The sequence below is a fragment of the Citrus clementina genome, unplaced genomic scaffold (genome assembly GCF_000493195.1).
Source record: "Citrus clementina cultivar Clemenules unplaced genomic scaffold, Citrus_clementina_v1.0 scaffold_1, whole genome shotgun sequence".
In the NCBI taxonomy this organism is placed as follows: Eukaryota; Viridiplantae; Streptophyta; class Magnoliopsida; order Sapindales; family Rutaceae; genus Citrus; species Citrus x clementina.
The window spans coordinates 20,826,851-20,845,753 of NW_006263303.1; the positions used below are offsets into that span (position 1 = coordinate 20,826,851).

General features: G+C 37.8%; 2 protein-coding genes across 2 annotated transcripts; both read left to right on the forward strand.

Moving 5' to 3' along the window:
* The first annotated feature begins 10,930 nt into the window (after positions 1–10,930).
* LOC112095730 (disease resistance protein At4g27190-like) lies at positions 10,931–11,626 on the forward strand. Its single transcript, XM_024177838.1, has 2 exons — positions 10,931–11,060; positions 11,325–11,626. The coding sequence occupies exons 1-2, from the start codon at positions 10,931–10,933 to the stop codon at positions 11,624–11,626; spliced, it is 432 nt and encodes a 143-aa protein (XP_024033606.1).
* A 2,574-nt stretch (positions 11,627–14,200) lies between these two features.
* Positions 14,201–17,446, forward strand: LOC18054559 (disease resistance protein At4g27190). Its single transcript, XM_024178634.1, has one exon. It carries the CDS (start codon positions 14,303–14,305, stop codon positions 17,297–17,299), a length of 2,997 nt encoding a protein of 998 aa, XP_024034402.1. The 5' UTR covers positions 14,201–14,302; the 3' UTR covers positions 17,300–17,446.
* The last annotated feature ends 1,457 nt before the right edge of the window (positions 17,447–18,903 follow it).

The following is an 18,903-nucleotide window of genomic DNA, read 5'->3' on the forward strand; positions in this document are numbered from 1 at the left end:
GATCTTCCCGCCCGCAATCTTGTGGCCAAGGAACTCCACCTCTTGTTGGGCAAACGAGCACTTCTCTAGTTTGAGGAAGAGCTCATTGTCTCGAAGTACTTGGAGGACTTGTCGCAAGTGTTGGGCATGATCCTCGAGCGTGGTGCTATACACCACTATGTCATCCAAGTACACGACCACGAAGCGGTCGAGGAATGGTTGGAGTACCTTGTTCATGAGCGTGAAAAATGTGGCGGGTGCATTAGTAAGGCCAAAAGGCATTACAAGGAATTTGAAAGACCCGTACCTTGTTGTGCATGCTGTCTTCGGTTCGTCTCCCTTGGCGATGCGCACTTGGTAGTACCCGGAGCTCAAGTCAAGTTTGGTGAAGTACCGTGCTTTGCTAAGCTGGTCGAACAAGTCCGCAATCAAGGGAATCAGATACTTGTTTTTGATGGTGATCTTGTTGAGCGCTCTTAGTCGATGCACATCCGTAGCGATCCATCCTTTTTCTTTTGGAAGAGGACCGATGCACCGAATGGGGCCTTTGAGGGGCGAATGTAGCCTGCGTCCAGCAAGTCTTTGAGTTGTCTCCGCAACTCCTCTAATCCGGGTGGCGCCATACGGTAGGGCGCCAAGGCTGGTGGCTTCGCGCCTTGTTCCAGATCAATCGCATGGTCTACCCCTCGTCGAGGTGGGAGCTTCTTCGGAAGTTCTGGAGGCATCACGTCCTTGTACTCATTAGGACGGTTTGAACTTGCGGAGGGACTTGGCTTGGCGAAGTTCCGCTATTTCCTTCCTTGTTTAGTTCCCGAATGGAGACCAAGAAGCTTGGGTCCTTCTTGAAAGCCCTTTTGAATTGCATGGCGGAGAGTGTCTTCTCCTCGGACTTGCCTCGCTCTGTGGGTACCATGCATGCTTTGCTCCCGTCGAGGATGCTTAGGGAGTTTGTAGCAGGCAGCGGGAAGGCATGGACTTGGTTGAAGAATTCCATGCCGAGGACCATCTTGAAGTCATCCATGGGCACAATGGAGAAGTCAAGCTTTCCACTCCACGTACCAAGTGTGATGTGCACGCCTTGTGCGATCCCCGCAATTGGCTTGGCGGGTGAGTTTACTGCTTTCATTGTGCCTCCTTCCTTGGTGGCCTTGAGGCCTAAGCGCTTGGCCTCATCTACGGACACAAAGTTGTGCGTCGCTCCCGTGTCTAGCAGCGCGCGAACGGACTGACCGTTTACCTTTGCACTTACATACATGAGCCATTTCTTGACGAGTGCGGGCTGTTGGCGATTGAGTGCGCCGAGGCATTGGAGAGAACCCATGCTGAGTTGGGGTTCTTCCGCGGACATTGTAGGGTTGCTCTTGAGTTGGGCAGCAAGAGCGTTAAATGACCTTTTCTCCGGACAGTCGCGTACCCAATGAGGACCATTGCATATGAAGCATGGGCTTCGCGGTTTTGGCTCCTCCTTCTTGCCCTCCGATTTTCCTTGCCCGCTCTTGTTGCTAGGCGGCTTTTTCTGCCCCCAATCTTTGCGATTGTTGCCCTTGTCCTTGCGACTCTCTCCCCCACCTTTGCCTTGGTTGGCCTTTTTGTCTTTGGATTGGGTAGAGTATTCGGTGAGCGACTCCGCAACGGCGATGGCGTCGTCAAGTGTCTGAACACCACGCCTATCAAGCTCGGTCTTGGCCCAATTCTTGAGGCCATCTTGGAAGTAGAAGAGTGAATCATTGTCGGACATGTCGCTTATCTCCAATATGAGGGTAGTGAACTCGTTGATGTAGTCCCGAATGCTACCCGTTTGCTTGAGGCGACATAAGCGCGCTCGCGCTTCTTTCTCCGCATTGCTTGGGGCGAACTGCTTTCGGAGTTCTTGCTTGAAGTCGGCCCAAGTGTCGATGGCGCAAATGCCCTTGCCCATCTCGCCATGCTTGCGACGCCACCATAGTTGTGCAGCGCCTCTAAGATAGGTGGGTGCAGTGCCCACTTTCGATGCCTCATCTCGTACACCCATGGCATCGAAATATTGATCAAGCCCAAATAGGAAGTTGTCCACGATGGTGGCATTTCGTGTGCCATCGTATGTGTCGGGCTTTGGCACGTCAATGCGGCGCGCATCATTCGAGTTTGCGGAAGCTGGACTAGCGGAGAGTGTGCGCTTGTGCCATGCCCAATCCGAGCGGACTTCATCCACTTCCGCACGGACAGCGCGTAGTTCATTCTGAACAAAACTACGAAGTTTGAGCAACTCATCATGAAAAGAACGAAACTCACCTCGGAGAGTGTTCGCTTGCTCTTGGATGAGAGATTTTGTTGCCACCGTGAACTCGGCGTATTCCCCCTCGAGACCGTCCACTCGTTCCTCCAATCCCTCGAGGCTATCTTGAGCGGCGGACAATACGATTTCGAGTAGTCACAAGAGGCTCCAACGCATCTACGGATGGGGCCTTGGACTTGCCGCGAGTCTTGCCTTGGGCACGTTCTCCCTCTCGGCCGCGGCTTGGTTCCGGTGGAACATCCACACCAACAACACCCTCTTGTGCTGGATTCTAAGGGTTGGCCATTGCTCGTGAGCTAATTTGCGTGCGTGCAAACCTTAGCTCTGATACCACTTGTCACGGGATGAGTGTTTTGCGCAGCTAACCCGTGCGGCACTTAGACAACTTTGCCGAATGTTGCTAAGTAAGCCTAGAGCTTTTCGAACTAGAGAAGAGAGCAATTGAGCCAAAGAAGAAAACTTGTATTGCACAAAGAGAGAATACAATGCTTGAGTTGCTTACAATGCTTGTTGGATACAAATGCCTAATGCCATCCTATATTTATAGAGGAGGCTTGCCAAACTCTAGAGATTCTAGAGAATTCTACATGTGCTGGAATTGTATAAAGTATTCTAGAATATTTACATGTTCACATGTGCTAGAGTTGCCTAGAACCTTTCGGAATTGGGCCAAGCTAGCACTCTTGGCCTTGTGTTGGCTGTCTAGCCCGAAATTGTGGGCAATTGGGCTAGCGAATTGGGCGGTCCGCAACATTAAGATTTGCTTCCTCACTCTCTTCACCGCTCCTTCTCTCACCTGTAATAGTTGAAGGAATTGAACCCTAACCCTAAGCCTCATTGTAGTCACTCAGACTCTACATCACAAATCAGCCTAAGCCTCACAAAATTTCTTAATTGAAAAAAATCCAGAGCCCTTACAGCATCACAACTGATGGAAACCCTACGTCAACAAACTCGACAGTCGTCAATCAACTGTCGTTGCAAGCTACTGGTTGCTCAACAAGCCCCAATTTCTCACTCAATAGTCGTCACTCAAACGCTGCCATTTCCTATTCATTATTTGCTTTATCTAAATTAAAAAATCAAAATCACTTGAAAGATGTTGGGCTACGAGAACATGAGGAGCAAATATGTCGAAAAATTCGAGGTAGATTTGGAAGGCGGAGAGGGGGAAACGCTTTACCCCAGTCTCAGCTACGGAGAGAACCTGCTCTGATGGGGTTTCATTCTTAAGGTGTGCGAAATCTTGACGGCCCAGATCGTTTTGAGTCTTTTGACCACTTTGGTCTCCTCAATCACTGTTCTTTACACTCCCGTCAATGATCTTCTCAAGGGCAATTCTAGCCTTCTCCTCTTCCTCCCTGTCCTCCTCTTCATCTGTACGTTTCATTTCGCTTAATTCATTATGCGAATTGGTTATCTTAGTAATTTTGTTAATTTAATATTTCGCCGAATTTTATGTGTGCTTATACTGAAATTAGGTAGGTATATACTTGGGAATGCTGTTAATTGATGATTAGCACAAACGGTTTCTTTTGTTTGCTTTGTGTTGTCCTTATTGATTCTATCGTGCTGAGTTTGCTTGGTTGGGATTTTGATGGAATTTTCAAGTGATGCTTGAATCCTTAATAAATAATTAAATAATCCTTAATCCAATATATTAATTTAGGAAAATTCTACGATGCCGTAATTAAAATTACGGCATCGATGCCGTAATTATTATGAACCGTTAGATTAAATCAACGATTCACAATAATTATGAAATAATAAAATTTTTAATTTAATTAAATCTAATCGGTTATAAGCCGGTTAAGTACTTTTTAAAGATAAAATTTGACCGGTGTAAGTTTAAAGGAAAAAAAAAAGAGGATTTACCTTTTAAAGAAATAAAAAATTAGAAAGGGAAACTTCCGTTCATATTTTTCATTAAACCCTAATTAACGAATTCCTAAAGAAACCTCTCATACGTCTACAGATTGCAGCCATTCTTGAGTTGATTTTCTGTCTTGATTTTCTATCTTGTTCGAATTGCTGAGTCTCTACTGTTGCTGCCTATATCTTGGTTTGGCCATCGTCACCTGTGCAAGGTAAATTTAATCCTCTGTCTCGTTCGAATTGCTAAGTATTTTAGTTTTCTTTCATGGTCATAATTTGTTCACGGCATTGAATCTAAGAATTAAGAAGTCGCTGCAAGTGTTTGGGTTTGCATAGTTTTATTTCGTAGTCATAATTTCCGCATTTGTTCACGGAATTAAGAAGTTCCAGTGCACTCTTGCCTTTGCCTCTTGAGAAAATTAGAAGCTTTGCCAATAGCAGTAGCAGTGGCATTAGCAGAAGCTTTCCATATTCAATGCTCTGTTTAGATGCCTCTCCAGTTGCTCATCTAAGCTTTTCAGATCAATCTGATCTGCTCTCACGAACCCATCACTGCTTTCTTTTGTTCTTTCTTTCAAGGGTCCTTCTGTTCAAATCACTCCCTCCTCCTCTTTCTTCTTCTTCTTCATGTTGATGACATTCAGTTGTTATAACTTGTTGCTGTTGTTGGAGTTATTATTTCTCTACGAGAATTTGCTTGTCAAAATTTCTCAATAGGAAGGAAGCGAAGAGTATGCAAACATTTTTTTTATTATTTTTCTTTTCTATTGAAGCATGTGGGCACATGGCATTGCCTGAACACAGCATGTGTTTGTGACCCACTTTCCTCTTCACAATTATTATTATTATTATTATTGTTTTGTTTTTTCTTTTTTTTTTCTTCGATTTTGATTGGCCATCAATTTTTTTTTGGGTGAACGATATAGAGTGCTATATGAGTTATGCTAACTGTTGTGACCTTGATTTTGTATTATTGTTTGCATTGATTTTGGTTGATAAACAAATGTGTGGTGGATCATGGATGGATGTATGGATGAGGATAATAAATAAATGAAATATACATCAGACACAAGCAGATAAATTAAAGGTAATGGATCATAATTCAGAAACTAGAAGTGGGTTTTTGTCTCAAATATAATTGAAGTGATAGAGAATTATGTGAAGTTGCAGAAAAATTTTGGGTTTGAAATGCTTTTGTTTCTAAGCAAATTTTTTGCTGTATTTTGGATGATTTGCTGCTGTTTTTGGTTAAATTTTTCTGGTGTTTTGGGCTTCATTTGGTGCTATTTTTAGGTTAAAATTTCTGCTGTTTTTAGATAAATTTACTGCTGTTTTTTTGTTATATTTTCTGCTATTTGCAGGTAAATTTTTCTGGTGTTTTAGGCATCATTTGCTGCTGGTTCTGGGTTAAATATTTTGCTGTTTCTGGGTAAATATACTGCTATTTTTTAGTTAAATTTTTTGCTGTGTTTTGGATAAAGTTTCTGCTGTATTTGGGATGATTTGCTGCCCTTTTTGGTTAAATTTTTTTTGGTGTTTTGGGCTTCATTTGGTGCTGTTTTTAGGTTAAATTTTCTGCTGTTTTTGGGTAATTGGCTGCTGTTTCTCAGTTTATTTTTCAGCTGTTTTTAGATAAATTTACTGCTGTTTTTTGTTATATTTTTTGCTATTTGCAGGTAAATTTTTCTGGTGTTTTGGGCTTCATTTGCTGCTGGCTCTACGTTAAATATTTTGTTGTTTCTGGATAAATATACTGCTGTTTTTCAGTTAAATTTTTTTGGTGTTTTGGGCTTCATTTTGTGCTGTTTTTAGGTTAAAATTTCTGCTGCTTCTGGGTAAATTGACTGCTGTTTTTCAGTTTATTTTTTTGCTATTTTTAGAGAAATTTAATGCTGTTTTTGGGTTATGTTTTCTGCTATTTGCAGGTAAATTTTTCTGGTGTTTTGGGCTTCATTTGTTGCTGGTTCTGAGTTAAATATTTTACTATTTCTGGTAAATATACTGCTATTGTTTAGTTAATTTTTTTGCTATTTTTGGATAAATTTTCTGCTGTATTTGGGATGATTTGCTGCTGTTTTTGGTTAAATTTGTTGCTGTATTCATTCTTTTCACAAATACAATCACCCAAAAATCACTCAGCCCAGCAGTTGCAAGTCCTTTGGTAAGATCAATCATTAATCAGATATAAACTTTTAAGAAAATATAAAACCTCAACGACAATGACAACTTACCAATCTCCTCATTAGGCCTGGACAGCGGGCCCTGGCACCACAAGGCAATCCCTCACTGCATCTTATAACAGGTATTCTGCTCAATCACAAGCTTGCCACTAAAATCCCCTTTCATCCAGCTTAGAAGCCACATGATCAGTATCTCCGAGCCTTACTAGAAGCGAAAGAGTGAGAAAAGTAAGGGGGCAGAAAAAAATGGCAGAAACCCTCAGCTACTTACTTGCAAATATTAGGACAAGATCTTACCAGATCTAAAATGATTTTCCAGATTGCTTACCTCGCGCGATGCGCGCCAAACCGATCTGCAAAGTTTTGAAGTTGGAAGACAGTTTCAGGGTTAAAACTAGCGGATGCTTTTGGTGCTCTTCTTGGTTTCTTCCACAGCCTTACCATCACCAGAATCTGAACGGCAATCTGCATCTCATCTTTTGGTGCTCTTCTTGGATTCTGGTTCGGATTTGGTGAATCTTGGCTTAAAATTTAGGAGATTTAAGACAGAAATTCACATTTGGGAATGAACATTAAGGGCGGACAGGGCGGTGCTTTTTGTGTTGATTTTTTTTTCTTCTACAGTGACGTTGAGACTCAATGGGAAATGTTTTTTTTCTGCCTTTTATTTTCAAAAAAAGGGAAAAAATAGATAGTATAAAAAAAGTTTTTTTATAATTTTTTTGCTGTTGATGGTGCCATAATTGTTATAATATTGAATTGTTTAATAAATAATAACTATAAAAATATTTTAATTAATTATTATAAATTTTAATTAGGTAATATTAAATAAATAAATTATAATAAAAGATTAATAAATTATAATGAATTATAATAATATTATAATAAATAATAATGAAATAATTTCATACTAATAATAATAACAATAAAATTATAAATATAATAATATTTTTACGAAATAATAATATAATAAAATATTAATAATAATAACTTATTATTATAATAATTATTATAAAGTTTGATTACAATAATATTTTCATAAATAATAATCATAAAACAAAATCATGAAATTAATAAATAATAACAATAGTGAATTAGTAATCATAATTATAATACTATTTTAATAAATATGATGATGATGATGATGATGATGATGATTATTATTATTATTATTATTATTATTATTACCACCAATTGACAATAATCAACAAAGGGCATTTAAGAAATTATGATAATTCATTCCGATTTCAAGACAAATTAAACACATCGATGGAAATGAATCTCATTCCGACTTCAATTTCTACAACTCAAATAAATAACTTATTCTTATTCACATTCTTGATTCTGATTGTAGCTCGTTCCGATTACTGATTAGTAAATGCACCATGAGCAGATTATTGTGGTTTAATTGAGTCTTTTTTTTTCAAACCTAATTAATAATTAGTTTGGGTTGGATAAATTATAATTAACCAGTCTAACCCAACCAAATCTATAATAATAATAATAATAATAATAATAATAATAATAAGAAGAAGAAGAAGAAGAAGGATAATGATAATGTGTTAATTCTTAATTGTAAAATTATAAAGACTTAAATGGCTTATCTAATTTTTTATTCTTTTTAATTTTTTAATACAAGAGGCTATTTCATTCTTGCATCTGCTGCTCTAGACTACAATTCCAAAACCAAAATCACACTCTCTTATAAGTAAATTTATTATTTTATAAGATTAATATAAAAGTAAGTTGGTTTTAATTTTTTTTTATTTTTTTAGTGAATACTTAATGGCACATAATTATATATCACTTTCATTTTATTTTTGTATATGATGCTAGCTAATTATCTAAAAAGTCTTAATTTAGGATTGGAAAAGGAGATGCACGAGAAATAAAGTCTATATGTTTTTTGTGGAAATTTTCTTAATTTAAAGATAGTTAATTTATTAACTTTCTTTACGTACACTAGATAGTGAATGAAAATTTCATGTTATAAAAGATTTATATTTGATTTTAATAAGTTTCATTTCAAGTTTCATATCATTTTTATTGTTCAATTTAAAATTTTGATTTGACCTTCAACCTAATCAACTTAACCAGGCGATATAAGGTTTGGGTAGAATTGGGTTAAATAAGTTTATTTAGTTAAGTTGAATGAATTTTATCTCAGCTCATTAAAAAGTAGACCAGGTTAGAATTTCACTAACCCTATCAAACCCAACTCATGCCCACCCTTATATCATTCTATCTAAATCATAAAATGTCAATAATCCAACTCTTTAACCATTTTCACGTTGGATTTAAGTTGAGGCAATTGACTTAAACTAAATAACCTAAATTCCAAATAAATGTGAAATAAGACAAAAATATTCTAAACCACACGTATGACTCGTAGATTGAAGGTAAAACGGGTAAATTAGCGTTAGAGTGGTAAATTGGTCTACAAAATTAAAATAAAAAATAAAAAATAGTAAAAAAACTAGTAAATTAATGAAAAAAATGGTAAATTACTGTTGGAATTGTAATTTGCACGAAGAACTTGTAAACAAAACAAAAACTTATAAAAATGACATAGAACTAGTAAATTCACATTAATTGTGAAATAAAACAAAAAATGTGTAAATCACACATAAAACTCGTAAATTAATGAAAAAAAGGGTAAATTAATGTTGAAATTGTAATTTGCACGAAGAACTTGTAAACAAAATAAAAACTTATAAAAATGACATAGAACTAGTAAATTGACATTAATTGTGAAATAAAACAAAAAAATGTGTAAATCACACATAAAACTAGTAAATTGATGGGAAAATGAGTAAATTAATGTTAGAGTTGTAAATTGTATGAAGAACTTGTAAACAAAACAAAAACTTGTAAATATTGCATAAAACTTGTAAATCAACATTAACTTGTAAAAGTTTCATAAAACTTGTAAATCACACATAAAATTGGTAAATGTAACCTGGAACTTGAACAAAAAAGAGTAATTACCTGCTACTTAGGTAACAGGTTACCTATTTATTTAGAATTAATGGTAGAGATTTTTTATTTAAATCTAACGGTCCAAGTCCATTACGACATCAATGCCGTGAATTTAGTTACGGCATTATAGAATGACCCATTAATTTATTGGTACGAGTTTGCCACCTGCAAAGAATTTTATTTTCACATTTAGAGGAGGCCGTTTTTTGACCTCATTAATATATATTAATTTGTTGCTGCATGATTAAAAGAAATTTACAGATAATAATTCTTGCTTTTAGAATGATTTAAATGCCATGCGTCACAATAACTTTAGATGCTTCAAAAAAATTAGATCAAGATGAACCATGCCCTCTAACCTTGTAATATGTAAGAAAATAATCCAATAAAAAAAATTGCAAATATCTGCTAATTAAAAGTTTAATAGAAATGTCTGACAACTTTAAAAAAAAAAAGAATTAAATTTCTTTTTTCCATTTATCGGATTAGAGCCACCACAAGAATTGAGGGTCGCGCAACCCTATTTAATCTAATATACATTCTCAATCAATATAGAAGAACTATGGCTTTAACTCGTGTATTATTGATTTAAGTTGTCATAGCACCACCAATTCTTGGAGTTCCCGGAAGATTTTGGTTGCACCAAGTTCGATGAGTTTGCAAAAGTTTCTATGCATTGCACGGTAGACAAAAACCAATCAGAGAGATAATGATATAAGAATATCGATGGCAACTTCCTCGATTAGACTATTGTCTTATTAATGACAAAACATGTTTGACAGATCTTATTCTTGTTGCTACATGTTAGCTGTAAAAACACTACCAGTGGATCTCTTGAACTTCCCGGCCATGGAAATCCTGGATGCAATTTTTATTGAAGCTGATAAGTTCGTTACCGTCTTCTTCTGCTCAAAAATTGCCGTCATTAGAAAACTCCAAGGTAACATGAAAGCTCTTCAGAAAGAACTATGTTGAAAGCAGCAGCAGTGAACAGTCAACAGTTGACCTCAGAGACATGCTGGCATGCCACCTAAGCTACACCTATCTGCAGCCAGCTAATGAGAGAAATGAGCTGGATTTAACGAGGTCGCAAAATGGTTATGCTGAGGAATATCAGCACATGAGCGTGGAATGATGGAGATTCTAGAAGCTCTACATCATTGGTTAATGATAGCTATATTCACGGATCAATTTTTTTTTGCTTATTTCCAAGTGTTGTCCTTTAGCTAGCTGTCTTTTTTCCTAGCTTGTGTATAAATAAGCCAATGCTTGTAAACTTTCATTCATTCGAGTTATTAATATTAATGGAAGTGCCTCTGGTTTATGCTCTGCTTGCATCAATAAGCAATTCTTAATGAATTTAAGTAACTAGAAGAGCTCACAGAAAGGAAAAATGAAATTGAAGAAGATATCAGATTAGCCGAAAGTGAAGGAAAGTGTCCTAATACACGAGTCAGGGTGTGGCTCAGAAAGGTAGAGGAGACTGCACGAGAAGTGCAACCTATGGTCGAGGAGGGTGACAGAATTGCTATGCAAGGCTGCAGCCTTGCCTGGAACTTGTACTCACTATCAGCTTAGTAGAATTGTTGGAAAGAAGAGAAAGAGGTGAGCAACTAGCTCATTGACATGAGCAATTTTCAGAATGTCTCCCGTAAAAGCTGTTGAGAGGATGCAAGGGCCATGTCTCTTTGGTCAGAAAGCGGCGGAGGAAATTTTAGAGCGGCTTGAAGGGTATCTGAATGATGGTGGAATCAAGAGAGTTGCCGTTTGGGGTAGGGGAGGAGTGGGGAAGACTACCCTAGTGAGAAATCTTGAACAAGTAGTTAGAGACCTCTTCTCTTATGGAATCCTTGAATATTGTCATCGGTGTTAGAGTCTCAAAGGATCTCGATTTGAGAGATATTCAATCACAAATTGCAAAGAGATTGAGGTTAGAATTTGATGCGGAAGAGACCATTGACAGAAGAGCTAGGAGACTGCATGAAAGATTAATGACGAAGAAAAGGTTCCTCCTTATTCTGGATAATGTTTGGGAGAAACTAAAATTGATTTGGACATTGTGGGCATTCCACAAGATGAAGACCAAGCTAACTGTAAGATCCTTCGGACAACTCGATCTCTTGATGTGGGTAGAAACATGATCACTGATCAGGAAGTCAAGATGAATCTTTTGAATGAAGAAGCAACTTGGAATTTGTTTGCTGAATATGCAGGAAATGTCGTCCGGTCAGAAAAAATAAATCCAATAGCAAAGGCAATTGCTAGGAAATGTTGTGGTTTACCGTTAGCTATTGCAACGGTGGGGAAGTCCATGAGTAACAAAAGGATGAAAGAGTAGTTGAAGGATGTACTCTACGAATTGCAGCTCTCAGCACCCCAGTTTGAAAGCATCGAGAAGGATGTTTATCAGCCATTAAAGTAGAGTTACTACCCTTGCCAAGTAAGTTTCTTCAGTGATGCTTTTTATATTGTTCTTTATATCCAGAAAACTATTCGATCCTAACATGTGAACTTAATTAATGCTGGACAGCTGATGGAATAATAGATGAAAACCAAACTCTGGAGGAATGTTTCAATAAAGGGATTTCTTTTATTGAAAAATTGAAGGACTCTTGCTTGTTAGAACAGGTTAGTGCAGTGAGACTGTGAGGATGCATTACATTGTGAGAGACGTGGCTATAAGGACATCAAAGAAGAGTGGATTTTTCTGTCAATCTGGTATTTTACTGTATGAAATGCCGCAAAAGTTTCAGAATTCTTTCACAAGGATTTCATTTTTGAACAACAAGATTACGAGGTTGCCTAGTCAATTGATTGGATGTTCTGAGATGACTGTGTTGCTCCTCCAAGATAATTCCCTGAAGAAAATCCCCAAGAACTTCTTTCGAGAAGTTAGAGCACTTAAGAGTTCTGAATCTAAGCAGCACATAGATAACTTTCCTGCCTCCTTTGCCTGATCTAGAGGAGCTCCGTTCTCTGTTTTTGAGGTCTTGAAGGATTATTAACCAATGCAAGTTCGCTGGACCTAATAATATGCGCGGGCATAAGTGTGATATCTGAACTAATTTCAAAGAATTGCTTGTAGGTCTCCCAATGTTAAAGTCTCTCACCCTATCAAGTTGTAACTCCCTTTCAACTTTGGTAAGTGGGGAGAATATTCGGAGAAATATGTTACCAAAGCTAGAGCATTTGGAGCTAAGGCGTTTGAGAAATTTGGCAAAAATTGTGGAAGAAACGACGGCTCAAAGATGTCGCTTTTTCGGCTTAAAAAATCATAGAAGTGGTTAATTGTCCGAGACTGAGGAACCTCATATTCTTTGCTTTGCTTCAAGAGGTCTAAAACCTTGAAGATATCAGGGTTATGACCCCAGAAGGATGAAATGTATCTTTGCAGGAAAATTTTCTTATGCAATGCTCACAAAATTAAGAGTCATAGAGCTGAGGGACTTGGAAAACTTGAGGATTATTTGTTCGAGGAAAATAGCATGGCCAATTTTGGAGAAAATTGAAGGTTACAACTGCCCAAGCTGCCAAAACTGCCATTCTCAGCCTTCTATGCACTAACTATAAAAGAAATTAGAGGTTTAAAATGGTGGAATAATCTTAGATGAGAAGATGACACAATCAAGTTTAGTCTCCAGCAAATGTTCCACCCATGTACACACTTAACAATGCTGACAAGAGAACATAGTCAATAGATAGGTAAGAAAATATTCTGACTCAAATACACAAAATATCCCGACTCAAATACACATTGCCTATCAACTCCATATTGATTCATTTTTTGGATTGCTGATTGCAGAATTGCCTATATCAATGCTGCGGCCATTCCACAAACTCTTAAAAGTTAATTTTGTTTTCAAAATTCTGTATAGAAGCATTGAACATTTATCTATGCCAAATGCTCCTCGCTAATGGGACTTTTCTCGCTGTTTCTAGGATAGAAGAACAGAGGACAGATGATGGCGAGAGACAGCGAAAAAGTTCAGTACAAGTTACATTCTTGTATCTCTTCTCAACTGAAGCTTTAGTGGTACATCATGTAAATGCCTGAATCCTATCACGATCCATCATGCAGAATCATTGTTGCATGGCAGGGAAACAATTATATTAAAAAACTTTATCTGTGGAAATTGTTGCATCCCTCTATGGATTGTATGTCAACTGAAACATTGACAGTAAAATACACGTTAAAATATGGATTTTCTACTATTATTTCCTTTAGTATTATTTGTTGGGCTGCATGCTTTGCCTTTGCTCTGTTTATACCTAAATTTTTGCTCTACCTTGAATCTCTGCTCTGAAAGCTGCTTATTCCGTTGGTGATAGAGGCTTATCTTATGTTGAAGTCTATAATAAAATTAATTTTGCACAAGTTACTCAGAATATGAAGCAACAGTAATATCATATGAATCCGAGTTTCAAATTTCTTTGCAAGCATTTACTTTACTTGCAGTTGCATGTCGAATTATGAGATGCAACACCAAAATTTTTGTCATTTGTATCCGAGTACAATATTAACAACTAAAATCTCATTTCTCTTGGGGAGGTGCTACCGAGACAAGATAGCAAAGGAAAGAATATTAAAAAAGTAAAATTCTAGGTGATTGCTTGCTTGGAAATAAAAAATTGGTAAAATCCTTTTAAAAATTTCTGGGTCGACTTCACATTTGAAGGTATTAAACAATAAAGTTAGGTTGTATTTGACACGTGTAAGGAATTGACTTTCAAGATGGCAATGCAGCACTCATAGAAATATATTACACGATATATTATTTACGAAAAATTCAACAGCCAGGGCAAAACTAATTGATTAACGATTAAAAGAAATTTCTCAGTAAGTGCCACCTGTGACATGCCACTGAATAAATCCAACATCAATAATTGACCAAGCAAGATTACTGCCAATATTTCAATGGTGGCTTGACTTTCAGAGATGATTTAAGTACTTGCGTCATTGCTAAATTTTGAATTTTCTTGAGATTCTGATTTCTTTTATCACCAAAATCCGATCATGGAAGTGGTAGCTTCAATCTTGGGCTCAGCCGTAGCAGAAGGAGGCCATGTTCTCTGTGGCCCTTTCTGCTCAAAAATCAACAACACCGTTAAGATTCAATCAAATCTCCAAGCTTTAGAAAAGGAATTGGAGGTTCTAATTGGTCTTAGAGATGACATGATATGTCAGCTCGCATTAGCTGAGAAAGATGGAAAGGTACCAAGAACTCAAGTGAAAGCATGGGTAAGATCAGTTGATGAATTTATCTTTGAAGTAGATTTAATGCAAGAAAGTGTGAGAGCCAAAGAGAAGAAACATTATTGTTTCTATAGTTGCTGTCCGCAGTATAGACATGGCAGCAAAGTGGCAAGAATGCTCAAGGAGGTGCAAGGACTTAAAAGTGCAGGAATTTTTCCCGCAGGCTTGGTGATCGCCAATCCCGAAGCAAAATCCGTTGAGCATATCCCTGGGCCTTCAATAGAGCATCAAACAACAGCATCAAAAACTTTAGGTAAGCTCATGAAACTGCTGGATTGTGATGAAATCAGGAGAATTGGTATCTGGGGATTGGGTGGAATTGGCAAGACAACTCTTGTTAAGAATCTGAACAACATTCTCAAGAGGGATTCATCAGCACATCGTTCTGGAATGGTGATCTGGGCTACAGTGTCTAAGGAGTTGAATCTAAGATGGGTTCAAGCACAAATAGCTGAGAGATTGAATTTAGATGTGAAAATGGAGGAAAGCATGCAGAGACTAGGTATTCGACTGCATGAAAGACTTTTGAGGGAGAGTAACTTTCTTCTCATTCTGGATGATGTTTGGGAGACAATTGATTTGGATTCTTTGGGTGTTCCACAGCCTGAAGATCATGGTGGTTCGAAGATCATACTGACATCTAGAAGTTTAGAAGTTTGTATGGCGATGAAGACTGATGTGGAAGTTAGAGTTGATCTTCTCAATGATGATGAAGCTTGGCAACTCTTTAGTCAAAATGCAGGTGTAGCAGCCAGTAAAGATCCAATTAAACCATTTGCGCAGGCAATTGCCAGAGAATGCAAAGGATTGCCGTTGGCTATCATCACCATGGGGACTGCAATGAGGGGAAAGACAAACGTCAAGCTCTGGAAACATGCTCTGAAGGAGTGGCAAAAATCAGTGCCATGTATCAAAGGCATTGAAAAGAATGTCTATAATTCTTTAAAATGGAGCTATGATGCGTTGGAAGGTAACAGCAAATATTGTTTCCTGTATTGTTCTTTGTTTCCTGAAGATTTCTCAATTGAAGAAAGCGAACTTGTGAGGTATTGGTTAGCTGAAGGATTAATAGACGAACAAGAAAACCACGAGGACTCATTCAACAGAGGAATTTCTTTGATTGAAAATCTGAAGGACCATTGTCTGTTGGAAGATGGTGCTAATGAAGGGACTGTGAAAATCCATGATGTGGTGCGGGATGTTGCCATATGGATTGCATCTTCCTTGGAGAATAGATGTAAATCACTTGTTCGTTCAGGGGCTGGCTTGACTGAAGTTTCAGAAACCGAGCTAGTGAATTCTTTAAAAAGGGTTTCCTTCATGAATAACAGCATAACAAAGTTGCCTGATTGTAAGGTACATTGTCCAGAGACCTTAACTTTGCTACTGCAAGGCAATTTTCCCCTTGGTAGAGTACCTGAGAAGTTCCTTGACGGATTTCCTGCACTCAGAGTCTTAAACCTAAGTGGAACTCGCATCCACTCACTGCCTCTTTCCCTTCTTCAGCTGCACAACTGCCGTGCTCTTCTCTTAAGGGATTGCTTCTATCTGGAAGACTTACCCGCACTTGGAGGTCTTACTAAACTTCAAGATCTTGATCTATCTGCTACTAGTATCAGAGAATTGCCTAGAGGGATGGAAAATTTAAGCAACTTAAGGCGACTGAACCTCTCACGCACTCACTATCTAAAGAAAATCCAAGCTGGAATTATATGCAGATTGTCTTCTTTGGAGATTCTAGACATGACACTCAGTGATTATCATTGGAGAGTTAAAGGACAAGAAGACGAGGGACAAACAAATTTTGAAGAGCTTGGATGCCTTGAGCGATTACTCGTTTTGTCCATAAGATTGGAGAATATTCCATCTCAAGGCACTGAAGATCTTACATGGATCGGTAGATTGAGAAGCTTTCAGTTCTTTATCGGTCCAACAGCAAACTCCTTGCCAACCAAACATGATGAAAGAAGGGTGACAATCAGCGGCATTGATCTTTCAGGAGAATGGATAGGTTGGTTGTTGACAAATGCAAGTTCTCTGATCCTAAACAACTGTTGGGGACTGGATCAAATGCTTGAAACCTTGGTCATAGATAGCGTTGGTGCCTTTGCTAGTCTGAAATCTCTAACTATAGCAGGATCTAGAAGCAGCTTAAGGCCAATTGGAGGATGCGCTGCACATGATGACCTGCTACCAAATCTGGAGGAACTTCATCTCCATGATCTGGCTTATTTGGGAAACATTTCAGGGCTAGTCGGTTATCTTGGGCTCAGATTTTCAAAACTAAGATTAATGGAAGTGACCCAGTGTCCTCGACTGAAATATCTTCTGACTTACGGTAGCTTCATTCTAGCCCTACCTAACCTGCAAGAAATCAAGGTAAGCTTCTGTGATAATCTGGTGGAGCTCTTTTGTTATTATTCAGAGTTAAATTTCACTCCAGAAACTGTTGTGCCAAACCTTCGGAATCTGGAACTGAAGAACCTTCCCAAGCTAAGGACCATTTGCAGACAGAAGGAATCTTGGCAATGTCTAGAGCAGGTTAAGGTGATCAAGTGCAATCTATTGAGAGAGCTGCCTCTCACTGCACAAAATGCAGATACTGTCAAAGAAATAATAGGAGAATTGCAGTGGTGGAACCTACTAAATTGTGACCAGGATACCAAGTCAAGCCTCCATCCTTGCTTCAAACAGGCCAAAGGTAAGATGGAGCTAGGACCAATGGAGATGCAGAAAATAGATGGAACAGTTTTGTGATGAAAACAAATAAATTAAAAAGATGATCATACCAAGATCTGAATTTTTTTCTCTCATGCATTTCTTCACTTAACATTCTCTGTATACAATATATACAACGTCTATTCCTTTTTTATATTTTTTCTGATCTACAATGTAAATGCTTTATCTCCACAATGCACGCTTGATGCCAAAATTGCGTAGCTATTTCTTGTTCATTCATCAATTAAGATTACTTCACTGCAAGAAAAAGGGCTTTTGCTGCGAAAAGCTATATTCATTTTTTATTGCAATGGGGATGAGGCAGTTTCAAATGGTCTTTAACGATGGCTAAACAGTCTTATGTTCAATAAAGGTCAGTAATATGATTGGTTAATAGTGAAAGCCAAATAGCCAAGCCTAGGAGTAAGCTTTTCCACTAGTACCAAAAACATGGTAACCAACAGCTCTCGTGCGAACAGTTATCCATCGAGTTGAAGGAAGAACAAACTTGTGTAACTAATTGCATGGTGATATCATAATAGGGATGTAAATTTACCGAATTTTTTTCATAAAAAATATAATCTGAAAGAAAATGTTATGTTTCAATTCAAATAATGTCCACCATCATATTCTATCTGTTTGAATCAGTTATTCTATTGAACTTGATCCAGCAAATTCAGCCGAATCAAACCCCCCCCCCCCCCCCCCCCAATGGCTAATTATGTTAACCAAACAAATCTCACACAAAGATTGATTAAAAACCAGAATAAAAACCAATGAACAAAGATTTTCGAGGCTCAACACGGGCAATGGATTTTATTAACCCTCAAGAAAAAATAATACAAATGTGAAGAAGATCTTATTACAAGCTCTCGAATCATCCAACCCCCGGCCTCTTAGCCTATAAGGATGTTTATGTAGTTTCCACTTTCCTAGACATTCTGACGCACGAGACTGGAGAGCGCTGACTCAAGTGGTGGAAGCGGCAAGGGAGATGTCGTTTGATGCTATCCGGTTAAACATATATAATATCACGTGCAAAACAAACGCTGGACTTGACATAAGTAGCCCACATGACGTGGCTGTCGTATTCTGGTGCTAAAAACAACACCGACACGTCGCTTATACACATATATATTGACGACTTGATGGTAAGCTTTGTAAGATAAAACCGACACTGTTGTTTTCTGCAGAAGTCTTAATTCGAGATCAATCTTCACACTCTTTTGACTAAAGTCAAAGGTAATTCGCCTAAGCAATTAAAATAGATTGAATAAATTAACTGAAAGGCTATGCTTCGTAGTCACATGGAATGAAGCAATTAATTCTTCCTCTCATAGGTGTTCCCATGGTGACATTCTCTTGCAAAATGGTTCAATCTCTTTTAAAGTGTCAACCTTCCCTGCATTTCTACAAAACAATAGCCAATTAATTAAGCTTCTTCATCATGCAGGACATCGACTTTCACTTCTTAATCTGTACTTTTCATCTGATCTCCCTACATATTTCTAGAGACTAAAGAAATCAATTGCGATGATCCTAGAACCCATATATATGAACCCAAACAATCTAAACCTAATATCTCCAAAACATCATCCAATATAAGAAAAAAAAATCTCTTTTTGGAGACTTCGATGAATTCG